At 45.4% G+C, this 23,892-nt stretch overlaps 1 protein-coding gene across 1 annotated transcript; it reads left to right on the top strand.

The window, feature by feature from the left end:
* The first annotated feature begins 9,450 nt into the window (after positions 1-9,450).
* NEK2 (NIMA related kinase 2) lies at positions 9,451-22,365 on the top strand. The gene is made up of 8 exons (XM_025429852.3): positions 9,451-9,644; positions 10,877-11,094; positions 11,388-11,628; positions 13,969-14,051; positions 14,727-14,853; positions 15,752-15,968; positions 17,977-18,102; positions 21,520-22,365. The coding sequence occupies exons 1-8, from the start codon at positions 9,549-9,551 to the stop codon at positions 21,744-21,746; spliced, it is 1,335 nt and encodes a 444-aa protein (XP_025285637.1). The 5' UTR covers positions 9,451-9,548; the 3' UTR covers positions 21,747-22,365.
* Positions 22,366-23,892: the final 1,527 nt, after the last annotated feature.

Genomic DNA, 23,892 nt, shown 5'->3' with positions numbered 1-23,892 from the left:
GGCCACTTTCTTACCCTCATGCCAATGGCAGTTGATGAGGTCCTGCACATAAGTTGCCCTGGCCTCCCTGCCCAGGTGGCTTCTGGACACTGTCACACTGTCACTGGTCTAGTGGCTGTAGCCATTGCTGGTGGGCTCAGGCCCGTCTCCACCCTGCCATGTGACTTGGGCCCTGTGACTTGGGCAGGAAGGGGGTCAGTGTCACCGATCCTCTTTCCCTCACAGCGTCAGCTGAGGCTTGAGGGGCCTGAAGGCACCCTGGAGACCTGGGGCCCCGCCAATATTTAGCGGAGCCTGGGAAGGCTTTTGAGGCTGCTGCTCCATGAAGGCTCTGGCTACAAGGACTGCAGACAGAATTTTGGGGAACACAGTCATACTTGGGCCTGTGTCCATACTTGACCCTGATTGCTATAGGTTCATTTCTTTGTGTGTTTGTTTACCTTATCGTCCTTTTTCTGTTCAAGATCTTTTCCGGGATGATGCCACATGCCTTAGTTGTCATGGCTCCTTAGGGTCCTCTAGACTGCAAATTTCTTAGACAGGACCTGTTTTTGATGCCCTTGACCATTTTAAGTCCTGTGGACCTTTTTTTTCCCCCACCAAGCAAAAACCAGGCTTAGGAGGTTGCAGAGCTGCTGATGGGGATTATAAAACCCACTTCTCCATAACCTTCTTGCTCTGATGACGTGCACAGCAAACCCTTTGCTCACCATTAGCACAGAGGTAAAATTCCTTTTTTTTTTTTTAAGATTTTATTTATTTATTCATGAGACACACACACACACACACACACACAGAGGCAGAGACACAGGCAGAGGGAGAAGCAGAGTCCGTGCAGGGAGCCCCACGCAAGACTCGATCCTGGGACCCCAGGATCACACCCTGGGCCGAAGGCAGCCAATCAACCCCCCAGCCACCCGGGTGCCCCACAGGGGTCAAATTTTGCCACTTGCTGCTAAGGCATGGGCCCTCCTGTCCGGGGCGGCCCTGCTCACCCCTCGCAGGGAGTCCCCCCGGCTCGCCCATGGGGCAGGGCTTGCTGCGGCCCAGTTGTTCAGGTTTTGAACTTCCCTTTTTCTGTGACGAGGCTGTGAGGAGGCTACAGCATTTCCATTTGTAGGAAACTGCCTCGTCCCCAGCTGCACCCTGGCCTCCGTGACACAAACACACCTGCACACAAATGCCTGCCCACGTGCGGCCGCCCAGTGTGACGGCAATCCCGCGCCTGGACCAGGCTCACCCTGCCCCTGGCTTTGTCCTCCCTGTAGGCCCTTGTTCTAGACTCCTGGCAGCAGTCACGGCATTTCTGAGTGGTCTGGGGAGGCGTGGGGCCTTCCTCAGACATCAGGGAGCCAGACCTCCAAGAATCTGTAGGGTGAGTGAACACATTTCTGCTTTCTCTTCTCCAGATGAGACCTGGTATGGTGGTCTGAGGTCTTAGGCTCAACCTTTCTGGGCCTCAATATTCTTTCCTGAAAAAATGGGAATAAAACACCATTTCAGTTACGAGTATGTGGTGAAGGGTGAAGAGGAATGAGTAGCCCAGGGTGTGGCAGGGGTGAGTGGCCTAATTTGTCATTCCTGGCTCCCCCTGGGCCACATCAGTCATGCCAGGTACAACTAGGGCCTCGGTTCACTGGATGCTCCAGGGCTGCCCTCCGCTGTTGTCCAGGGTGGAGGACAGTGTGTGGATAGCAACGTGATGACATAACAGCCTGGCACAGGCCTGAAGAGTAATACGGGGACAGTCACCAAAACGTCCTCCAGTTACATAGTCTCTCTGTGCACCACAAGATTGTTCCAGGAAAACGAAAGTGCAAAGAATACGGTTCAAATTAAAACCGTGCCTTAAGAATACTCTAGAACACCGGCCTTTAAAACAGAAGCAAGTGGTTTGTGTCACAAATAAGCCCCTTCCCTAAATTACCGGTGTGGTAAATTCTGATTTCATGTGTGGGGTTCTCGTGAAGCAGGGATTTAACTAAGAGCATTGTGCTTTGGGTTCCACTTATGTATTTGGGAGAAAGACGTATACGTCATTTCTCACAACATCCAACAAACGAAGAACTCCGAAAGAATATACGGGCGTCTAAAGTTCACTGGAGGTCATGTGGCAGATCTCCCCAGAGGAGTTTCCAGATGTTTCCTGAAAAATAAGAGAGGAAGTGTGAGGTCTCTTCATCGTGTCTCAGAGCAGAGGGAGGCCGGTTCTGGAATGTAAGGCCTGTGAGGGAGGGAATTAGCTCTGAAGGGCCACGGACCAGGGCCTCTCCTCTCCTCAGCTCCCCTTGGCAGCCTGTCCACGCTGGACAGGGAGTGAGGGCACCGGGGAGAGAAGAAAACAAGAGAAAGTAGCACAGCCAAAGAAGGGTGGGTGGCACCTGGGAGCTCATCGATGGGGAAGTGAACTTAAAACCAACTTGAAAACAGCCCTGCGTCCCCTTGTCTTGAATGCCCTGGGACGGCACGTAGAGAACGCCCAGGGCAGGATGGCACCATGGCACTTGGGGGCAGGCGAGCAGAGGCCAGGTGACGGGCCGGGCGGCAGGGGCAGGGGCAGGGTGTGCTGTGTGGCACGCTGGCCGGGCGGCTGGAGGTTAAGGAGGCCTGCCAAGGAGCCTCAGCGTCAGCACACGTCCAGTGAGGTGTTTCCCTCTGTGACAAGAGACTTGTGCTCTAGGCCACGGTGGCTACCACGTGGTGACAGCACAGCAGGTCAGACGCTGCAGCCTGTATCTCATCCAACCCTCCGTGGAACCCTTCCAGGGGGCATCGGGGGCCCCTGTCTACAGGGCCGGTGCCTGGCTAACCGCCGGGTCTCATCCAACTCGTTGGGGGGGGGCGCCCTGCAGCAGCCTCGGGGCCTGTGACCAGGAGCGGGCCCACGAGAGAGCTCGTGCCATTGGTTCTGGGGACAGGGCGAGGCAGAAGGGCAGGGCCCCGCAGGACACACACACACACGCACACACACGCACTCACACGCACTATCTGCCCACACCATCTGGGCCTGCTGGCTTCAACACCACTCTGCTGGAAAACGCTCCTAGGGGGGCACCTAGGTTGAGTATCTGACTCTTGATTTTGTTTTGTTCTTTTTTTTAAGACTTTGTTTATTTGGCAGAGAGAGAGAGAGAGAGAGCGAGCACAAGCAGGCAGAGGGAGAGGGAGAAGCAGGCTCTAAGTAGGGAGCCCCATGCGGGACTCGATCCCAGGACTCCAGGATCATGCATGACCTGAGCCCAAGGCAGACGCTTAACCCACCGAGCCCCCCAGGCACCTCTGACTCTTGATTTTGGCTCTGCTCATGATCCCAGGGTCATGAAATCGAGCCCCGAGTCAGGCTCTGTGCTGGGCATGGAGTCTGCTTAAGATTCTGTATCTCTCTCTCTCTCTCTCTCTGCTCCCCCCCACCCCACTCTCTCTCTCTAATTAAAAAAAAAAAAAGAAAAAAGAAAAAAAAAAGCTCCTAGGTGGGTCACTTAGGATCTCCGAATGACCAAACCCAGCGTTTTCATTTCTGCCCTTTCTTTTTCTTTTTTTTTTTTTTTAAGATTTTTAAAAAAAATTTATTCATAAGAGACAGAGAGAGAGAGAGAGAGAGAGGCAGAGACACAGGCAGAGGGAGAAGCAGGCTCCACGCAGGGAGCCCGACGTGAGACTCGATCCCGGGGCCCCAGGATCACGCCCTGGGCCGAAGGCGGCGCTAACCGCTGAGCCCCCCGGGCTGCCCCCTGCCCTTACTTTGCTCTTTGGAGCATACCCAGCCCTGCGCACCACGCCTGCATCGTTAAGACCACCTCCCGTGTTGGAAGCTGGGCCACAGGTGACTTCCCTCTTGCTTCCTATCTCTTCGGTCACTTTCCTTGGTGTCCCTCACTGGCTTCTCTGCCTCCTGGTGCCCAGGGTGCCCTCCAGGCTCCCTTCCCATCTCCCTTCTCATCCTGCCACTCTCGGGCATATTCATGCCCACACCTGGCTTCTGTCGCCACCTACTTCAGCTCTCTGTCCCCAGCCCAGACCACTTTGTGGAAACTTTGTGTCCGCCTTCCCATCACCCGCTCCCCCAGAGATGGGGGGGGTGGGTAGCACTGGACATGAGCTCAGTGTCCCCCACCCCAACCTGCTCCTCCTCTGGCATTCCATCCTGCAGTGAGGACACCACCATCTATCTGTCACCCAAGCTGGGAGTCGTCCTCCCTGCCTCGCTCCATACATACAGGGTGGATGGCTGTGCCTCTGTTTCCCTCCCTGCATCTTCTCCGTTCCCACAGCCACTGCCTCAGTTCCTTCTGTATCATCATCCCCTGGGTTTGACTACCGTGGCCTCCCACAGGTATGCCCGTCCCCATGTTCGTTCTCTACACCGTTACCAGAGTGACCTTTGTCCAGTAATGAACGTCTGCTTAAAGTCCCCACTGGGACCCCAACACCTTCAGAAGATTGCCTCAGCTCTAGGGTCATCCCGCTCACCCGTCGGACCACCTGTTCCACCAGGTAACCACATGTACCCTTTGCTTCAACCTGCAAGCCCTCCCTCGCCTCCGAGCTTTCACCCACAGTCCCTTTCCTCCTAATTCCCACTCGTCCTTTACATGTAGTTTCTGTGCCACCCTTCTAGGAACACTTGCCCTGCCTGGCACTCCCTGCCATCCTTATCAGATCCTGGCTCCCCCTTCTGGGTTCCCTGAACATTTAGGGACAGCTCTTGGAGAGTGATCATCACAATGCATAGGGCTGGCTGATTTATACCCACCTCCACCTTTCTGGGGGGTGGGGGGACCTCTCACTGTGTCTGTTGTTCAACAAATGCTGCTGGTAAAAGTAAAGGATGAAGAGAAGGGATGTTGAGAATCCTAATGCAGACACAGCTGCTTAATAAAAACCATCATCTGGGGTCAAACCAAGAGCTAAACAAAGCAGTGTTCTGGCTCTGACAGCCGTTCCAGAGACTTTTCTGGAAGTCGAGATAGAATCATAGCATGTAAAGCTGGAAGAGCCATTTAAGGCCATCTGATTTAACACTCAATTTGACAGGGCCCAGAAAGGTGAACCGGACTCCCTGGGCGCCACAGCTTGCAGAACAGAATGGACTCCTAGACCTCAAACCCACTGCTTTTACACTTTCACTCTGCTGCCCCCTGAAGGGAAAATTGGGAGTGTTCTCTAGAAGCTCTAAAGTCCCTTAGAAATCCATTGTGGGGAAAACAAACAAACAAACACCATTATGTCCTCAGCATCTGTGATTAGTTTTAACAGTCTTCTTTACTAATTTATAATCTCAATATTCTTAGAGATAACGAATATCCTTAATTTACAAGTATCATGAAAAACCATGTAAATTGTATGCCTGGCTCTCTTTGTCCGAGAGCTTAGCCTTCTACTGAGCACAGATCAGCCTTGGGTACACTATCCCCCTTTAACATGTGGTAGAGCTCAGAATTAAACACTATTTTCAAAGATAACTTGCTTCTCATCGTATTCTTCCAGCAGCTGCCTGACATTATCCAAAGCTGTTCTTAGCTCGCATCCTTGCCCTTCTGTTCATATCAAATGGTGTGTCGATATTAGGGCCAGCCTCCATCATACCTCATTCTTCTTTTCTAGAACTCGGTTATTTACTTAGCACATACTGTGTCATGCATGTTTTTTCTGTATTTTGGCTTTTGATTTTTATTAAAAAAGAGTCTCTCTCTTTTTTTTTTTCTTTCTAGACATCTTTATCAAGCACTTCAAAGAATTTCCATAATCCCTGACTTCAGGGATTGTGGAAAGAAAACACACAAAGCAATTCTTGTCTGCGATTTGAAATGTTCAATATGCAAATCTCAGAGTTTCCTGTAAGGACAGGCCCCTGCAGGTGGACTGGCTGGCGGGACTCCTCATTTATTACGTAGTGATTTACAGCCCTCTAGTGGGTCTTCAAAGTAACATTAAAAGGGACGCTGAGGGTATTGACTTATGGCTTTGTTCTTTTGTTCGTCCCTTCATTTGTTCCTTCCTTCACTCATTAATTAAATCATTCATTCATTCATTCAATGTACAAATGCGAGTGGAGTACCTACATATGTTCCAGGCACGTTTTAAGTACTGGAGATACTGCAGTGAACAAAATAAACAACAACAAAATCCTATGTATTAGGTACTTAAGACAAAGAAGACAGTGAGTAGGACACATTTGGGGCAAAAATCAGGAGCTTGGTTTTGAAGATGCTAAGTTAGAGATACCCACTAAGTCTTCCAACTAGTTTCCCTTCAAACTTAGTTGGTGTCTCTGAGAACACCTGTAGAGCACTTGTGAACAGAACACACACACACACACACACACACACATAATGCAGATAATCTCTTTATTTGGGATTTCACCACATTTAAGTTAAAACTGATCACATGAGCAAGAGGACTGTGAAGACAGTGAATTAGGCCCTGGGTGTGAGAGAGAAGCTCTCGCCTTGGCCACGCTCTCATGAAACTGCTCGGCTCTGAGCTCTCTGTTTAAATGTTATCTCAGTTTCTGTCTCGGTTCTGTTTTCTTGATTCCTACCACAATGTGTAATGGCTGAATTTCTCTGTACACAAGACCCATGAGTACATCTGCCGCCTCCACCCCCAGGGCTGCGAGTGAGTCCTACTCACTGTGGTATCTCTGGCACCAGGCAGGGTCTCGATTTCTATCTGTTGAAGGATGAGTTTTTGTTGTAATGGGTCAGGTAAGACAATATACATGAGAAGCTAGTGATGTAGACCAGTATATGGCATATTCTGAATGAGTAAAAATCACAGTTAATTCCTCGTTTAGGCAACCACCGTGGGTTGCAGGTAGTCAGGGAAATTTTCAGGGAAGAAACTGAGTGCAATCGCATCTTAAAAAATTAGTGGAAAATGGAGAAAAGAGAGAGGAAGTGACAGGGGATGAGGTGTTTCATGTAAGGTGCTCCTGATTGGCCTCCACATGCTTCTTGGCCTCCAGTGTCTCTGCTCTAGTGTCTAGGGAGCTCTGCTGGGCTGTCCTGCCCCTTACTCCCACTCAATGGTATGGACTAACTCTGGCCGGGCGTTAGGGTTTCTCATGCTTTTTTCTATGTCGCTTTTTTCTTTGTCCTCGTGAACATGACTCCGCTGTCTCTTCTATAATGAACACCTAGCATACCAATGCCTATCATTACACCTGGCACACTGTAAATGCTCAATAAATATTTGTTGAGTGAACATATATATCTAGAAGCCACTCTCCATACTCCTAGGATGGTCTTTCCCCAATATTCTCTGCCATAGGGTTGGGGCATTTGAAACAAGAGTACTTTGGGGCTCACTCCAGACCCTTGCACAATTATAAGCTACTTCCTCATACTTTAACAAAAATGTATTGCATGCCTCCTTTCACAGGACTTCTCTTGGCTGCCAGGAGCTTGGAGCTGAGCTACTGTCAGACCCATGTCAACAAATAATGATAAATAACAAGGTAAGTGTTGGTTTATGTACAAGGTGGTCTGTGAACACCGGTGTAGATGGAAAAACTGCTTGTTTTAGCATGCTAGAAGAAGCTTCCTAGGGTACAGGATAGAAAGTTGGCACCGAATATTGTAAGACAAGTTGTGTCCTCTGGACAGACATGGGGGGTGAGGGAGTGGTTAGGGGAGTAGGGAGGATAGTATTCCAGGCAAACGAAATAAGGGGTACAAAGGTGATGGTGGCAGTGGTGGTGGTGGTGGTGAGAAATGAGAAAGTGTGCCAGGTTTGGGGAATTGGGACAAAGCATGAGAGCCAGTGGGTGGCCAGAGAGAAGGTGCAGGATTGGATTTAGGGCAGGACAGCCAAAGAGCCCCATATGTGTCAATCTTTAACAGGTCTAAAATTAAAAAAAAAAATACAATGCTAATTAACTCAGACACTTGTGGCTTCTTACATAACTTTTGAAACCTAAATTGGCCCTATTCCCTTGAGGTAAGACCGTGTCCTTGCATGTTACTTTAAAAATTCTCCCGGCTGGCAATTCCAATTATATATTCAGTGCATGTAAGAAATTCCTTATTTTTAATGTAAAGAGGTTTGTAATTCTTATTAATAGAAAATCCAGTTCCTCTCAACTCCATGCTGAACAGATATTTAAAGAAAATTGACCTATTTATGTACTGCCAAATGATTAGTCTCCTGGTAATGGACTTTTCCTCCATCCAGGGCTGGCCCCTTCTCCCAGGTAAAAATGGGACTGCTCCATCTGATTACCTGAGCTGGGCACCCGAAGAGGCTATATCTTATGAAGCACTGCCAATTAATTATGTTTGGCACCCCAGATAACCTATGTGGTAGTCTTCTCTAATAAAAAAAATTTTGTAGGAGTCTAAAAGATAAAAGACTATCTCTGCCTTAGAGCCACCATATTCTCCTGGGTATTCCAAAATATCAAGGACTTGCATATTCTACACTGCGGTTTTGCACACATCCTGTGCATGTTAAACAGGACTGTACGTTTAGTGTTCAAAAATATAGTCTCTCCTGATCTCTGGGTGGCTCAGTGGTTTAGCGCCGCCTTCGGCCCAGGATGTGATCCTGGAGTCCCGGGATCGAGTCCTACGTCGGGCTTCCTGCATGGGGCCTGCTTCTCCCTCTGCCTGTGTCTCTGCCTCTCTCTCTGTATCTATCATGAATAAAAAAATAAAATCTTTATATATATATATTCTTATATATATTCATATATATATACTCTATGATGATTGCACCCAAAAGTCATGCGTAAGCTTTAAATCCTTTCTAGGAGGATCCACTGTTTGCAAACAGATTCTTCTCTTCCTGGCCGTTGGACCTAAAGCGAGCAATCTAACTTTTCTGCGCTTCGGCTTCGTCCTGGGCAAGAATACTAATTCCTGCATTACAGGCTGGCGTCGAGGAGCAAGCAAGACGGCACAGGTACAGCGCTCTGCGCAGTCCCCGCCGGGCGTGCCCCGGTTCGGGCACGGGTCGGCGAGGTTGTGCACGGTGCAGCCCCGCATCTCCGCACTCGGCTTCCGCCACGACTTCAGTGCGACGCCTCCCAGGCTCGGGGGTTCAGGAACCTAAGAGGAGGGCGCGCTGTGTAGACGAGAGTGGGTAGTGCAGGGGTCAGGGTGCCGAGGTCAGCAGGCAGCCCTTTGGTTGGGGGGGAGGGGGCGGCAGCGTGCAAAGAAGCCCGAGGGGAGGTCTCAGGACTTCGGGCACCCAGGAGGCCTGGGCGGGAGGTTCCCGAGTTGCGGAGACCCGCCTACACCCGCTTCCAATCCCCCCGCCTCCCTGCGGCCTAGCTCCGCCCCTTTCTCCCTCCGGGGGCGCGAAGCGGGGAAGCGGACGCGGACGCCGACGCGGTTGCCTAGCAACACACCTTTCCCAGGATGCTTAGGGTGTTGTGTTCTCTTAGCCAATCAGAGAGGCGAGGCGGCCTCCCCGCGGGCCAATAGGCTGCCAGGCCGGGGCCCGCGTCGGTTAAACCGGGCTGGAGACCCGAGCGGCTGCGCGGTGGCCCGGAGCGGTCTCGGAGCCGGCGGAGCGACCTGCGGGAGGCCTGCGGCGGCCGGGCCATGCCGACGCGGGCGGAGGACTACGAGGTGCTGCACACCATTGGCACGGGCTCCTACGGCCGCTGCCAGAAGATCCGGAGGAAGAGCGACGGCAAGGTGAGCGCGGGCCGCCTCCCTGTCTCCGCCGCTGCAGCGCTTTCTCCCGCCCGCGGCGAGCGCCCTCGGCCCCTGGGGTGGCTGGCGGGGGAGCGAGAGGCCCGCCTTCCAGGTCTGCGTCTGTCCGGGCTTGCTCCGGGGCTGGGGATCCAGCCTGCATCTTTTGAGATCTTCCTATCTGTATTTTTTTCCCCCTTCCCTCCTTTTTCCTGCTTTGACTTGCTAAGGGCCTCCCATTAGTGACAGGTAGGTAGCTCGAGTGTTGAGCTCTTTCCAGAATAGAGCGGCCCCCTCGGACATAGGAAAGAGGCAGGGACCACCGGGACCTGGAGCTTTTTGTCTTGCAGTCAGAGCTCGTTTAAAAATACCCGTTCTTCGGATTATTGGATTCTTCTTTCCCAGGGTGTGCAGGTAGATCTTAATACGGGAAGAAACAATGGAGAGGAAACTGCCTGCCTGTCTGGGGCTGGAGGGATCTTTCTTCCCAAGGTCTCTCACCCTGGAAAAGTGGGCCCGGTTGGAATGATGAGGGGCTTTGATTACCTCTTTTTTTTTTTAATATTTTACTTATTTATTCGTGAGAGACACACACAGAAGCAGAGACACAGGCAGAGGGAGAAGCAGGCTCTCTGCGGGGAGCCTGATGTGGGACTCGATCCCAGGACTCCGGGATCACACCCTGAGTGAAAGGCAGATGCTCAACCACTGAGCCACCCAGGTGTCCCTATTACCTCTGCTCCAGCTTTGACGAAAGTAACTTTCCCGAAAGTAACTTTTCTACCACAAAGCACCTGAAGGCAGCGGTTTGGGGGGAGGCCGAATATGTGCCTCATGCCCCTGTCTCCCATTGCATCATTTACTGCTTGAAATTGAGGGCAAAGTTACAGAAATAAATGCAGGGGTTCTTAAGTTTATTGAAGTAAACTAAATGATAACAAATATGTGATCTATTTAATAAAGAAGTGACTTTTAAAATTTTTAAATTTTAGGGGCACCTGGATGGCTCAGTGGTTGAGCATCTGCCTTTGGCTCAGAGCGTGATCCCAGGGTCCTGAGATCCAGCCCCGCATCAGGCTCCCTGCCTGCTTCTCCCTCTGCCTGTGTCTCTGCCTCTCTCTCTGTCTCCCATGAATAAATAAATAAAATCTTAAAAAAAATTTTTTTTTAAATTTTAGAATGTTCGTTCTTTGAGTATAATGAGTTCATTCATACCTTGGAAATTCTTACTTCAGGTATTAGTTTGGAAAGAACTTGACTATGGCTCCATGACAGAAGCCGAGAAACAGATGCTTGTTTCTGAAGTGAATTTGCTCCGTGAACTGAAGCATCCAAACATTGTCCGTTACTATGATCGAATTATTGACCGAACCAACACAACACTGTACATTGTAATGGAATATTGTGAAGGAGGGGACCTGGCTAGTCTAATTACAAAGGGAACAAAGGAAAGGTAAATTCGTCTTTTAAACTTAAGCTAAAAACGGGCCAAGTTTTCTTTTTTGTTAAGCATCCTGTTTTAGGATTGGGGATGAAGTACTTAGTAATGGGAAAGACTTCTTGTATTTGTTTGATGGGTTGACAGCACTTTAGAAAATCTCTGGTGAATCAACACCCATATCTCATATTGAAAATAAGAGTTTATTTCCCTATTTGTACATTCTGAAAACTAGAGACTTCACGTTATCCCATTTTTTAAATGGCTTTGTTCATAAGTTATATGCTGTATAACTGCTTTGGTTTCAGACAATATTTAGAGGAAGAGTTTGTTCTTCGAGTGATGACTCAGCTGACTCTGGCCCTAAAGGAATGTCACAGACGAAGCGATGGTGGTCATACTGTGCTGCATCGTGATCTGAAACCAGCCAACGTTTTCCTGGATGGCAAGCAAAACGTTAAGCTTGGGGACTTTGGGCTAGCGAGGATATTAAACCATGATACAAGTTTTGCAAAAACATTTGTTGGCACACCCTATTACATGTCTCCTGTAAGTACTTCAGAATTTAAATACTTTTTAAACATCCTAATGCTAAGCATTCAAATGCAGGGAAATTGAGGTTTTGTTTACTTGTTTGCTTAGTAATACACAATAGCCAAGAATTATAACGTTCATTTTATTTATTTATCTATTTATTTATTTTTAAATTTTTATTTATTTATGATAGTCACAGAGAGAGAGAGAGAGGCAGAGACACAGGCAGAGGGAGAAGCAGGCTCCATGCACCGGGAACCCGATGTGGGATTCGATCCCGGGTCTCCAGGATCGCGCCCTGGGCCCAAAGGCAGGCGCCAAACCACTGCGCCACCCAGGGATCCCTATAACGTTCATTTTAAATTTGTATTTTTTTCAAATGAACCACCAGACTATTAAATTCCTCTATATCAGCAATTAAAGTGAAGCTTTTTTTTTTTTAAGATTTATTTATATATTTGAGAGAGAGCATGAGCAAGAGTGGAGGGAGAAGCAGAGGGTGAGGGAGAGAATCTCAAGCAGACTCCCCGCTGAGTGTGGATCTCAACTCGGGGCTGGATCCCCAGACCCTGAGATCATGACCTGAGCCAAAAGCAAAAGAGTCGGACAGTTACCCAACTGAGCTACCCAGGCATCCCTAAAGAGAAGCTTTTATTGAATGACTGTCCTGTGCCAAGTGCCAGGATTACAAAGATGAAATAGGTTTTGTCTCTGGCCTCAAGAGCAACATCTCCCAAAGTGCCGTGGGTCCTGTACTTCAGCTTGGACTTCTTTGGAGTGTTTGTTTAAAATGCAGAGTCCTGGACCCCAAACCCAAATCCAGTGAGTCTGGATCTCTGGACCAGTTCTTGTACTCTGCTTTCACCCCCATCCCCCTTCCACTTTTCATTTTGGACTCTGCCTTTTAACACACTCTCTAGATGATTCTTCTTGGTGGAGATTCACTCCAGATAACGTTTTTACAGTGTTAGCTTCTTGTACTTGCTCTTTTTTTGTTGCTTTTTCCTGCAGGGAGCTGCAGCCCACTCACATTATGTATCCTTTCCCTCTGTTCCTGGATATTTTGTTTCCAAAATTTCTTACGCTTCTAAGGAGCCAGGCTCTGCATACCTTTGTGTGAATTGTTCTGTCTTCCTTTTTGGTTATTTCTTGGCCTGTAGCTCTCAGAATGAAATTGCTAGGTCAAAGAATATGAACTGTTTATGACTCTCTAGATACTACCTAATGGCTCTTGATAAGCTTGAAGCAGTATGCTATCACCAATGTGTTGTATATGAAATCTGAGCAGATACAGATGGAGATTTATTCATTTTTTTAAAGCAATTCACAAACATTTCCAGGATTTTCCAAATCTTTTTTAGTTATTTTCCCCAATCTGACTATAGTATAAAACTTTGTAAATTAACAGTTTTGTTTTTGACTAAGCTTAGACACTGTCAGAACCAAGCCATTTTTCTCACTGGATCAGATTCCAAATAGAAAGCCTTAAACATAAAGGAAAATTATCCAGAAGTGGTTCTTGGAAAATTTGAAACCTGTGTAATTCTTTTGTTCCTTTTCCCTCCTGCTCTTGTAATTAGATCAGTTCTGTCTTCCCTAAGGCATTGATTGTCAGGAAGTGGTATCAGACTCACCTGTTGGGAGATTAAAACACCAAGAAGCTTTCTGAAGGCTTTGGTACTTGCTTCAGTGCCCTTTGTTGAGAATAAGAACAATGGTAGACTATTACTGTACGTGTGGGAGAAACGCAAATGATTAAACTAGAAAATGAGAATAATTCATACTGTGACTTATACTGTGGACTAAGGGAAAAATATATAAATGGATAATGTCATTAAAATGGATAGCCATTTATGTCTATATCCACTTAAATGTAGGCTAGATAAATGTTTTAGTTATTCTGAAATTTCTTTGGTTCTTTTTTCCCTCAAGCTCTTTTAAACTGGGATTTTTAGATTATGAATGCCTTGTGGGTAGAGGTTTGAATTATCAGCACCTGATCTATTGTAACACAATAACATTTATGCAAGAAAAAAAGGTGCATGAATTATATGGGACAAAATATATTAGAATGATTACCTTTTTTCCATTATAAATTTGAAGATAAAATACAAAGTGCCATCTTTTGTTATTATGATACAAGATTGACATAAGCTGAATGAGCCTTTTGTATTTGATATTTTTGTTACAGATATAAAATGTAATATAAAATGTTTTCCTTTTTTTTTTTTTTCCTCTGAGTCAGTATTACCAAACTTAAAGAGATTCCACTTTTGTCTCGGGTCATTTTGTAAGTTTTAAAACAAGATAAACTTTTGATTCCTCCTACATTTTTACCCTGATTACCCCCTTTAGGAACAAATGAATCGGATGTCCTACAATGAAAAATCGGATATCTGGTCACTAGGTTGTTTGCTGTATGAATTGTGTGCATTAATGTAAGTATGATGAAGACAGATTTCTGGTCTGAAGTTTATACAGTCATAGAGGCTTGTCACCTTTCACTGGGTTCAACTTTTTGAGCATCCAGGCATATTCAAATCTGAAAGACTCATACAGATTAAAAAATTATTTGCAAATTAATAATGTAACCCCTGAGGCTGGTTCACACTTTTAACCTGGTTAGATTCATCCCTTGCTAGACTGATACTTAGCTCAGGGGGAGAGCACAGAGGTCAGGCCTATGGAAGACATGAAACGAAAATCTAGGGGAGAGGTCTGGGGGTCTGGAGAACAAGAAAGTGTTCCCATTCTTTTCCTTCTAAACTCTTCTGTAGAGCAGCAGTTCTCAGCCCTGGAGTGGGAAACAATCTTACCCTCTAAGGGACATTTAACAATGTCTGGAGACATTTTTGGATGTCACAGCTAGAGATAGCTACTGGCATCTCATGATTAGACAGGCCAGCAATGCTGCAAAATGTACTACAATGCACAGGTTAGCCTCCCCTAACAAACATTACATAACTCTAAATGTCTAATGCCAAGATTGGGCTACTTAGCTGTGGAAGACAATCCCAGAAGAGGCATAAATACAAACTGGAGCTTAAACTATGCTTTTGATTTGGTTCCTATTCTATATTTTCATTTTTACATTAAAAACATTTCTCCCTCAGGCCTCCATTTACAGCTTTCAACCAGAAAGAACTAGCAGGGAAGATTAGAGAAGGCAAATTCAGGCGAATTCCATACCGTTACTCTGATGAATTGAATGATATTATTACAAGGATGTTAAATTTAAAGGTAAAGAGTGTAAGATTATATTGTCTGTGTCTATCTCTCAATTACATCGTGGAGTATATTTTCTCTCTTGGAGCAATAAGACTGAAGAAGCACTAGCTATATTTCCTTAGGTAAATCTACTCTGTTAATGCAAGTGAAAACATGTAAATTTGGCAAATTGTGTGTTCTTGCTAGCCTACGTTCTGTGCTCTCTTTAGGTCTCCTCTCTCTCTCTGCCATACTAACAGATGGTTGATAGCAAAGCAAGATTGCAGAAAACCTCCAAATCCGCAGTTCCCTTTGCTTACCTCAGCATGGCAGGTGGTAAGGGAAGGAGTCACAAATAAGACTTCATTACCCTGCCTCTTGCTCCAGTTGAGAGATCAGAGATGGGGCAAGGGAGGGCTGGCTTAAAAAAAAAAAAAAAAAAAAAAAAAATCCAGGGGAAATAAATAAAGATGAGGTGGAAAAAAAATCTGGCCGTGGGATGGGGATAGAGATGTCCTAGGGTCAGGTTGAAATGCTGTAGAATTACAAAGAAGGATAATGGTGACCTGACAGGACTGAAGGTCAATGAGAGAGGATTTTGCTTAAAGTAGTAGTAAAGTAGTATTAGAGTACTTTCCCTAAAACAGACCTGAGCAGTGCTACCAACCACCAGCTCAGGGATTAAACTTTTTTAGAAAGGTTAAGGGGGAACGGAGGTTAAGTGAACATCTACATTACTGTGGTCCCAGAACCTCATGGGTTAAAGCCACCAGTGAACTTAACCTTTCCAGGTGTTGAATTAAGACCCATCCATAAAGGAGGCCTTTCTTTTGTCTTGGAAATGTATGCCGTTTTTTAGTGTACCTGCTCTGTTAGGACGAGCATTGTGTTATGAAATCTGATTATAACACTGAGCATTTCTTTCCCCCAGGATTACCACCGACCTTCTGTGGAAGAAATTCTTGACAATCCCTTGATAGCAAACTTGGTTGCAGAAGAGCAAAGAAGAAATCCCGAGAGGAGAGGGCGGCGATTAGAACCAGAGAAGTTGCAGGATTCCAGCCCTGTCTTGGGAGAGCTGAAACTAAAGGAACTGCAGCTACAGGAGAGAGAGCGAGCCCTCAAAGCTCGTGAAGAAAGGCTGGAGCGTAAGTCCAAGTGGGGGCAAAACACGGGAGAGCTATGGAGGTTCTTTTGATGTGCATGAAATCTTTTTTTTTTTTTTTTTTTGATGTGCATGAAAACTATTGGAATGGAATATTTGATATTCGTATGTTCTGCTGGAACATACTATAAATGCTTGAGAAACCAGAATATGGGTTGTAAAATAGTATATGAAGCATGCTGGCCACCTTCATATAGAGCCTCTTTTTCTGAGATTGGTCGCTCTTACTGTTGTTACTAGCTGTGATGTCCCTAATGCAGTAGCCGTTATACTTTACTGCGGAGCCTCTTTTTCTTTCCCTTCCTTAATATGTTTATACCCTAAATTTTTTTTTCCATTGTAAAAGAGGGTTTTAGCATTGGCTGCCTTCCATAATAAAAACCATCACTTTCATTTTCTGAAATGGCTGATCCAGCACAGTGCAGGTGTAAAATATTGTAGCATGCAGAATTCAATATGTTCAGGCAACTCAGTAGAGTATGTGGGCACCAGGTGTTTTAGGCCCATCAACACTCTGATGAGTATTAACTGATTAGATACTAATTAGTTCTTGATGTTGAAAGTCTGTCTACCCTACTAAAGCATGAGCCGCTACCCAGGTTTTTGCATGATGCAGGGTAGCAAGAGCAGGAGCACTACAGTAAAGAGTGATGGTCCAGTGGAAGAGAAGCCATGATAGGACAGATTGAGGCCCCCTCAGCAGATGTGAAGAAATACTAGGTGGTCCAGGTCTTGGACATCACACTGGGGAAGTGGCCTGCGCCGTCCCTGTGGGAGCCTTGTGTACAGGTAGGTGAAGAAGAGGCAGCTTCATGTAGCACAGAGCACTATTTTTTTTTAAATCTCAGTTTTACTGCTTATAAGCTATGTGACCTTGGTCAAGAGATGACCCTCTCTGGGCCTCAGTTTCCTCCACTACAAAAAGATAGCGTTAGGGGCACCTGGGTGGCTCAGTGGCTGAGCATCTGCCTTCGGTTCAGGTCATGATCCCAGGGTCCTGGGATCAAGTCCTGCATTGGGCTCCCCCGGGAGCCTACTTTTCCCTCTGCCTCTCCCCACAGATGTTCTCGCTTGCTCTCTCTCTCTCTCTCAAATAAATAAATAAAATCTTTAAAAAAAAAAAAAAAAAACATTAAGGGAAGAGAGAAAGAAAGAGAGTTACAACCATCTCCTGCCATCCCCGTGGCTCACCTGATTTTGCTTCTGTAGCTTCATGCACAATGTGGACTATAGGCATGTTTCTGTTTAAATGAACTTAGAAAGCATCCGATGCATTCATGACTGTTTATTACTTCCTGATGGTGGTTGCATAGTGTGCTGTGAGATAGGCTTTCTGCAGAAGGATAACCTATGCTTACCCAGAAATCTTTTCTGGATGCTTCTGTCAAAATAATTTGTAAAACAAGCAACCCTTTTATTAAAACTTACCCCAGTGTTCTGTAGTTTCATATAGTAACTGAAACCTGAACTTTCTGAATTCTGAGCCATGAATTTAAAAATGACCTTTGTTACTTATCTAAAGAAGTACCTCCTAACCTAGCTGTGGTTTTTTTTCCCCTCCATTTGGGTGCTGTCACTCACCCAGAAGGAGCGTTTGCTCTGTGAGGTCAGGTCATGCCCGGAAAATGGACTGTTGCCTGTTTTCAGTGGAAAGCAGAGATGGCTTTAGTTGTTTATTTTCCCAAATGGGTTCCACTCAGACAGCATGACCAAAGGTTGACGCTAACTTTGTGTTTGTGCTTAAACCAGTCCTTATGAGAAAACCTAAGACAATACGCCACATACTGAAGTGCTGGATTAAAACCTAACACAATAGGTTGACCAGGGTTTATGGTAAGAAAACTTTCACGGTACCAGTGAGGCGTGCTGGTCTTCGTGATTAGGAAAGGTGGAAAGATTACCAGATGTGAAAGGTCTTATACCTGTAGCCCCTTGTTGACATCTTTCTTATCCCTTGCCTTTTTATTTTTTTTTCCCTGCCTTTTTTAAAGAGAAGGAACGAGAGCTTTGTGTTCGTGAGAGACTGGCAGAGGACAAGCTGGCTAGGGCAGAAAATCTGTTGAAGAATTACAGCCTGCTGAAGGAGCAGAAGTTCCTGTGTCTGGCAAGTGATCCAGGTATGAGAATCAGCTCCGTAGACAGAAGCTGCCGCCATAGATGAAGTGGCATCTCTGTTGCTGCCATGGGGCCCTGGTAGCCCTAAGTCTCCCAAGTCTAGCGTTTTAAGATGGAGTTAATGAAATATATGCATTTCAATGGAAATAATGATTCTTTGATAGTAGTGATTTACTTAATGGGTTCATAGACCCGAGGCAATGAGTCCTAATGGGTTCGTCTTCAATTTTATTTACCACATTGAACTACCTATTTAGTTTTTGATACTTGTTTTTAAAAGTTAGGCCTTTTTAAGTTTTTATTTATTTATTTTTTTATTTAAAGATTTAATTTATTTATTCATGAGAGACACAGAGTGAGTGAGAGAGAGAGAGAGAGAGAGAGAGAGAGGCAGAGACACTGGCAGAGGGAGAAGCAGGCTCCATGCAGGGAGCCCGACGTGGGACTTGATCCCGGGTCCTCAGGATCAAGCCCTGGACTGAAGGCATCGCTAAACCTCTGAGCCACCCGGGCTGCCCTAGGCCCTTTTTAAAAATGTGCATTTCAGATTTTCCTCTGGCTTCATTATCAAAACTTTACATTTCTCTCCATTTTCAAGCAGAAATCCCAGCATTTTATTCTTGCCACAGGAGCAAGAGTAGTAAGTGCCATCTCCTTTATAGAAAGTACGACTTAAGAGGTGTGATAAACTGACCGTAGAATAAGGCATCACTTTTGGATCTTTGCTAAGACCCCTTCAAACTGAAACATGTATTTATCAAAATTCGGTTGGTTGATATCTACAAACACTCTGTGTATCCTCGTTACTCGGAGTGTCATTTGTGGACAGTCAGCCTTCCCAGGGCCCTGTCTTTGTGTGCCTTGTGCCCTCGCTCTGCTCTCCGAGACGTGGTGGGCGCATAAACCAGTGAGCCAGCTCTAACGGGCCTTCTCCATTTCACCGAATGCCCACATCCAACCTAATCGACTCTTTAAGCTTATCGAAAATGTGATGTGTTAAACCTCTTTTCTCTAAATTTCTTTGTGACACAACTTATTTTTTACAGTGTTTCTCTGGGTTCTAAAAATTGAGTGTCTGGGCAGCCTGGGTGGCTCAGCAGTTTAGCACTGCCTTCTGCCCAGGGCATGATCCCAGAGTTCCGGGATTGAGTCCCACATCGGGCTCCCTGCATGGAGCCTGCTTCTCCCTCTGCCTGTGTCTGCCTCTCTCTCTCTCTCTCTGTGTCTCTAATAAATAAATAAAATCTAAAAAAAAAAAAAAAAAAAAAAAAAAAAGAGTATCACGTCTTTGGCAAATAGTGACAGTTTAAAAAAAAAATTGAGTGAATTTTCCAGTGAAACTTGGGCGGTCTACTGTGTAGGGCAGCATTTGTGAAGGCTGCTGTCATTTCCATCTGGAATAAATTGAGACAGTATCTTCTCCTTCTGCCACCCATAAACACAAAATAGGCTGAAATTATGATCACTGTGGTAGAGCAAGGAGAAGTTTTGATCTGGGTGAGTTTCACTCATCAAACCCGTTGTCCAGAATCATCAAAGGTCCTGCTAGGTCCTGCTAGGTCCTGCTAGGTCCTGCTAGGTCCTGCTAGGTCTCCTCCAGGGAATGGGCTTATTTACATCTTGCCCTGAGAGTCTTTGAACAAAGGCTGAAAAGAGCTGGAGCAGGATGATGTGTTTCAATATAGGATATATAAATAGGTATAGGGGGCAGCCCGGGTGGCTCAGCGGTTTAGCTCTGCCTTAAAGCCCAGGGCATGATCCTGGAGACCCAGGATCAAGTCCCATGTCAGGCTCCCTGCATGGAGCCTGCTTCTCCCTCTGCCTCTGTCTCTGCCTCTCTCTCTCTCTGTGTCTCTCATGAATAAATAAAATCTTTAAAAAAAAAAAAAATAGGTATAGGGATCTGTGTCGATGGGAATCATGACAAACACTTAAAATGAGCACCAGGAATCCAGTATCCCCCAGGGCCAGGAGATATTTTATGGCACCTGCTCTGAGCATGTCAATCATAAGCAACAAAGCAGGGGTGAGTGGGTGCCCTTGTGCACCTAGGACAGTTGGAAATATCCTCTCCCCGCCCTCGGGCTATACAATTCAGATCAGAGGAAAGTATAATATATCAAAATCATCACAGGAAGCAGCAGCATCTTTGTAAATGCTCCTAATCTATTTAATGAAATGTTAAACTCATTTTCTACTTAGTAAAATAGTAATTCTTTTTCTAAACCCTTCTTTTTTATAAAACCACCCCATTTGTAAGATTTACAATTTACATAGTCAGTGTATAAATACAGAGGTATTTGTGATGGTAAAGGTGGTTATCTTCAAAAAGAGTAGAGTTAAGGTCTAAAAGTAGTCAAGTTTGCTTTGTAGCAGGAACAGGACCAATGTATGATATAGGAAGTCCCAAGACAACTGGAAGGCAGTTTCTCTGTGTAGCCTGCCCCTACCCCAGGGCCTTTCCATTTTCTTGGCCTAGAGCATCTCCTCCTGAGAGCCACGTACGTACGTGACTTCTCACTTCTTCACTTGCATAAAGTCTCTGCTCAAAAGTCCCCTTATGCAGCTTTCAGCCCTGCAAACACCACCTAGTCTCCCTTTCTCAGTGTTATTTCCCCCCAATATACCTCAGATACTCCCGCATGTGTACTCATTTACTTGTTTCTGGTCTGGCTCCTCCTACTAGAATGGGACCTTTGTTTGGTCCACAGTGGCACGTACAATGAGCTCAGTAAATATTGGAACATATTTCCTTTAAATGAACACAAAGGAAAAATAAAAAGTTTCTGGAATTCAAAACTGCACGTCCCCAACTCCCGGATGGTTCTGTCAGTAGCTAATAGTGTAGCCACTTCATGGACATTTTTCTTCACGTAAAAAACATTTTTCACTACACCATTAACTTGAATTACCTTTTCCATGCCGAATTTGCTTAGGTTCTTTCTAAAACAAGTTTCTGGTCCATTAAGCTGCAGTGAAATAAGTGTTCTTGAATATTTAACCAAGACTATAGGTGCTCTCTGTAAAAAAGAGCTTGTGCTTCCTTACTGTTGTGGAAGTAACACGCTCTAGGTAGAATAGCAATTGTTTTCAAGAACACAGATAAGTCACGCAGATTTCCAGAAGTTTTACATTGTGGCCCATAATCACCAATGAACTTAACCTTTAAAGAAGAGTTGATTGCTAAGAGAATACGACCCTTGGCCTATTCCAGGACTGATTTTTTTCAGTGCTGTGGGTTAAAAGATGGATTGCTCCTGGCCAGCATCATGCCCCTAGCCTCCTGTCCCAGAGAAAATAACACAGGTACCCCTATACCCCCAGATTACTAATGTGAACTGAAAGATTACGTGTTTTTGAGGAGTCGGGTAAGTATGGAGGAGTTGAACTTAAAACTCTTTCTCTTTCTCTTTCTCAAGAACTTTTTGACCTTCCATCCTCGATAATTAAGAAGAAAGTTCATTTCAGTGGGGAAAGCAAAGAGAACGTCATGAGGAGTAAGAATTCTGAGAGTCTGCTCACCTCCAAATCCAAGTGCAAAGACCTGAAGAAAAGGCTTCACGCTGCTCAGCTCCGCGCTCAAGCCTTGTCAGATATCGAAAAAAATTACCAGCTGAAAAGCAGACAGATTCTGGGCATGCGCTAGCCTAGCAGAGAGTCACAGAGCTGTGTACAGTATATCACCTACCCTTTAAAGATTGATATTCAACTGCTGTAGCTTCACCATACTTGGTTCCATGAGCCATGCCTTTTTGTATAGCAAGTGAGATATTTTGGGATTGCTTTGGTTGTTCTTCTGCAACACTTATACCAAATATCCACACCTTTAATTTTTCTTTCTTTATAGAAAGAATGACATTTTCGTGGTTGGTTGGGCTTTCTGAATCCTGCGTGTGATTACTACTGGAACATGAAACATTACCTTCTAAATGTTGGGGGGCGGGGGGCGGCGGAAATAATGTTAGGGGAAAAAATGTAGCACTTAGTTGAAACGACTGAGTGGTGTTCTTATAATTGTTGTGCCTAGATTTAAGGTTTTAAATGTTCTTGAGCTTAGAAAACCTGATGGGATGCAAATTGGCCACTAATACTGTGACATCCTGCTTAGAAATAGCCCTCTGGTCTGCAGTGGAAATCTGTCACCTTGCGTGAAATCCATCACTGTGATGTCTATATTCTTCCCTTTTTATTCTATTTAAGAGTCTGAGCTGGCTGTCATTTACCCCCTGTTTCTCACTAAATAAATATTCTTTAGTTTTCCTGTGTTTATCGTCTCCTGCATTTGTTGGTCACTTCGGTGAGGGTGTCGGTGTCTGTGGTTCATAGAGAATAGCAGTCTGGTGCTCATGAGAGCTGTGATGGTATTTCACTCTCCATCTCATCAACCTGTCTAAGCCAGTGGTCCTTAACTAGGGGCCACTTTGCATCCCAGGGGACATTTTGGAATCTCTGGAGACAGCAATTGTAATGCCGGCGGGGAGGGTGCTACTTGCATCTAGTGGGCAGGGGCCAGGGGCGCTGCTGAATAGCCCACCACGCACAGGACTGTGTCCACCCCGAAATGTCTTACAGTGCCACTCTTGTTTTTTTAATAGTGCCATCCTGAGAAATCTGATCTAGGCTAAAACTTGTTGGAACATACCCCACCCTTGAAGGAAACTTACTGTAGTTTTGAGGGATTCTTTTTTTTTAATGTGTCTGACTTCTGGTATGAATTAGCAGGGGTTGCCGTGTCCGTCACGTGTTGCGTGTGATGTTTTCCTGGGAATGCTAATCTTTTCGGCTTAATGAAATAAGACCGAATTGTGAAGGGTTAATAACAAATGGGAAGAAACGCCTCCTTTATTCGCTATTTTATTGCTGGTTTATTACACAGTTATAATGTAGTTCCATTAAAAACAAATGATATTATCGAAACAAACTGATTTCCACACCCTGAAGGGTATACCCAACAGATTAATCCTAACAGGACCACTTTGTTTTTTGTTTTTGTTTTTGTTTTTGTTTTTGTTTTTTTTTAAAATAAATTTATTTTTTATTGGTGTTCAATTTACCAACATACAGAATAACACCCAGTGCTCATCCCATCAAGTGCCCCCCTCAGTGCCCATCACCCATTCACCCCCACCCCCCCGCCCTCCTCCCCTTCCACCACCCCTAGTTCGTTTCCCAGAGTTAGGAGTCTTTATGTTCTGCCTCCCTTTCTGATATTTCCTACCCATTTCTTCTCCCTTCCCCTCTATTCCCTTTCACTATTATTTATATTCCCCAAATGAATGAGAACATATAATGTTTGTCCTTCTCCGACTGACTTACTTCACTCAGCATAATACCCTCCAGTTCCATCCACATTGAAGCAAATGGTGGGTATTAGGACCACTTTGATATAAATGTTGAATATAATTCACAGGGCCTAGTGGAAAACAAAAATGTAGGGCTCTTTGTTTTAAAAGCAGAAAACAAGTACCATTAAAAGTACTTGAAAAGCCTCGTCCTTTCTTCCAAGATCTCTGCTTATTGTGTGGTTTGCTATTTAATGTTCTAAGTAAGGAAAAAAATTTCAAATTATTAGCATGAACTTTAGTGTTCCTCTTTTATATTGTACCATGGCAGTTTTATTTATTATTTTTATTTTTTTTCACCATGGCAGTTTTAAATGCAAATAGCACATTTAGCACTTGTGTAGAATCACGGACCTTAAGTCTACATTTAGTGGCTCATCCGGGAGGGTGCCTCAAGCTGAGCATAAGAGAGGCACACAGATCCCTGTGCCTGGCATCTGGGGACCCCTG

This window comes from Canis lupus, chromosome 7 (genome assembly GCF_003254725.2).
Source record: "Canis lupus dingo isolate Sandy chromosome 7, ASM325472v2, whole genome shotgun sequence".
Lineage (NCBI taxonomy): Eukaryota > Metazoa > Chordata > Mammalia > Carnivora > Canidae > Canis > Canis lupus.
Note: the sequence above shows the minus strand (reverse complement) of the source record. Positions and strands in the feature narration are given on the sequence as shown.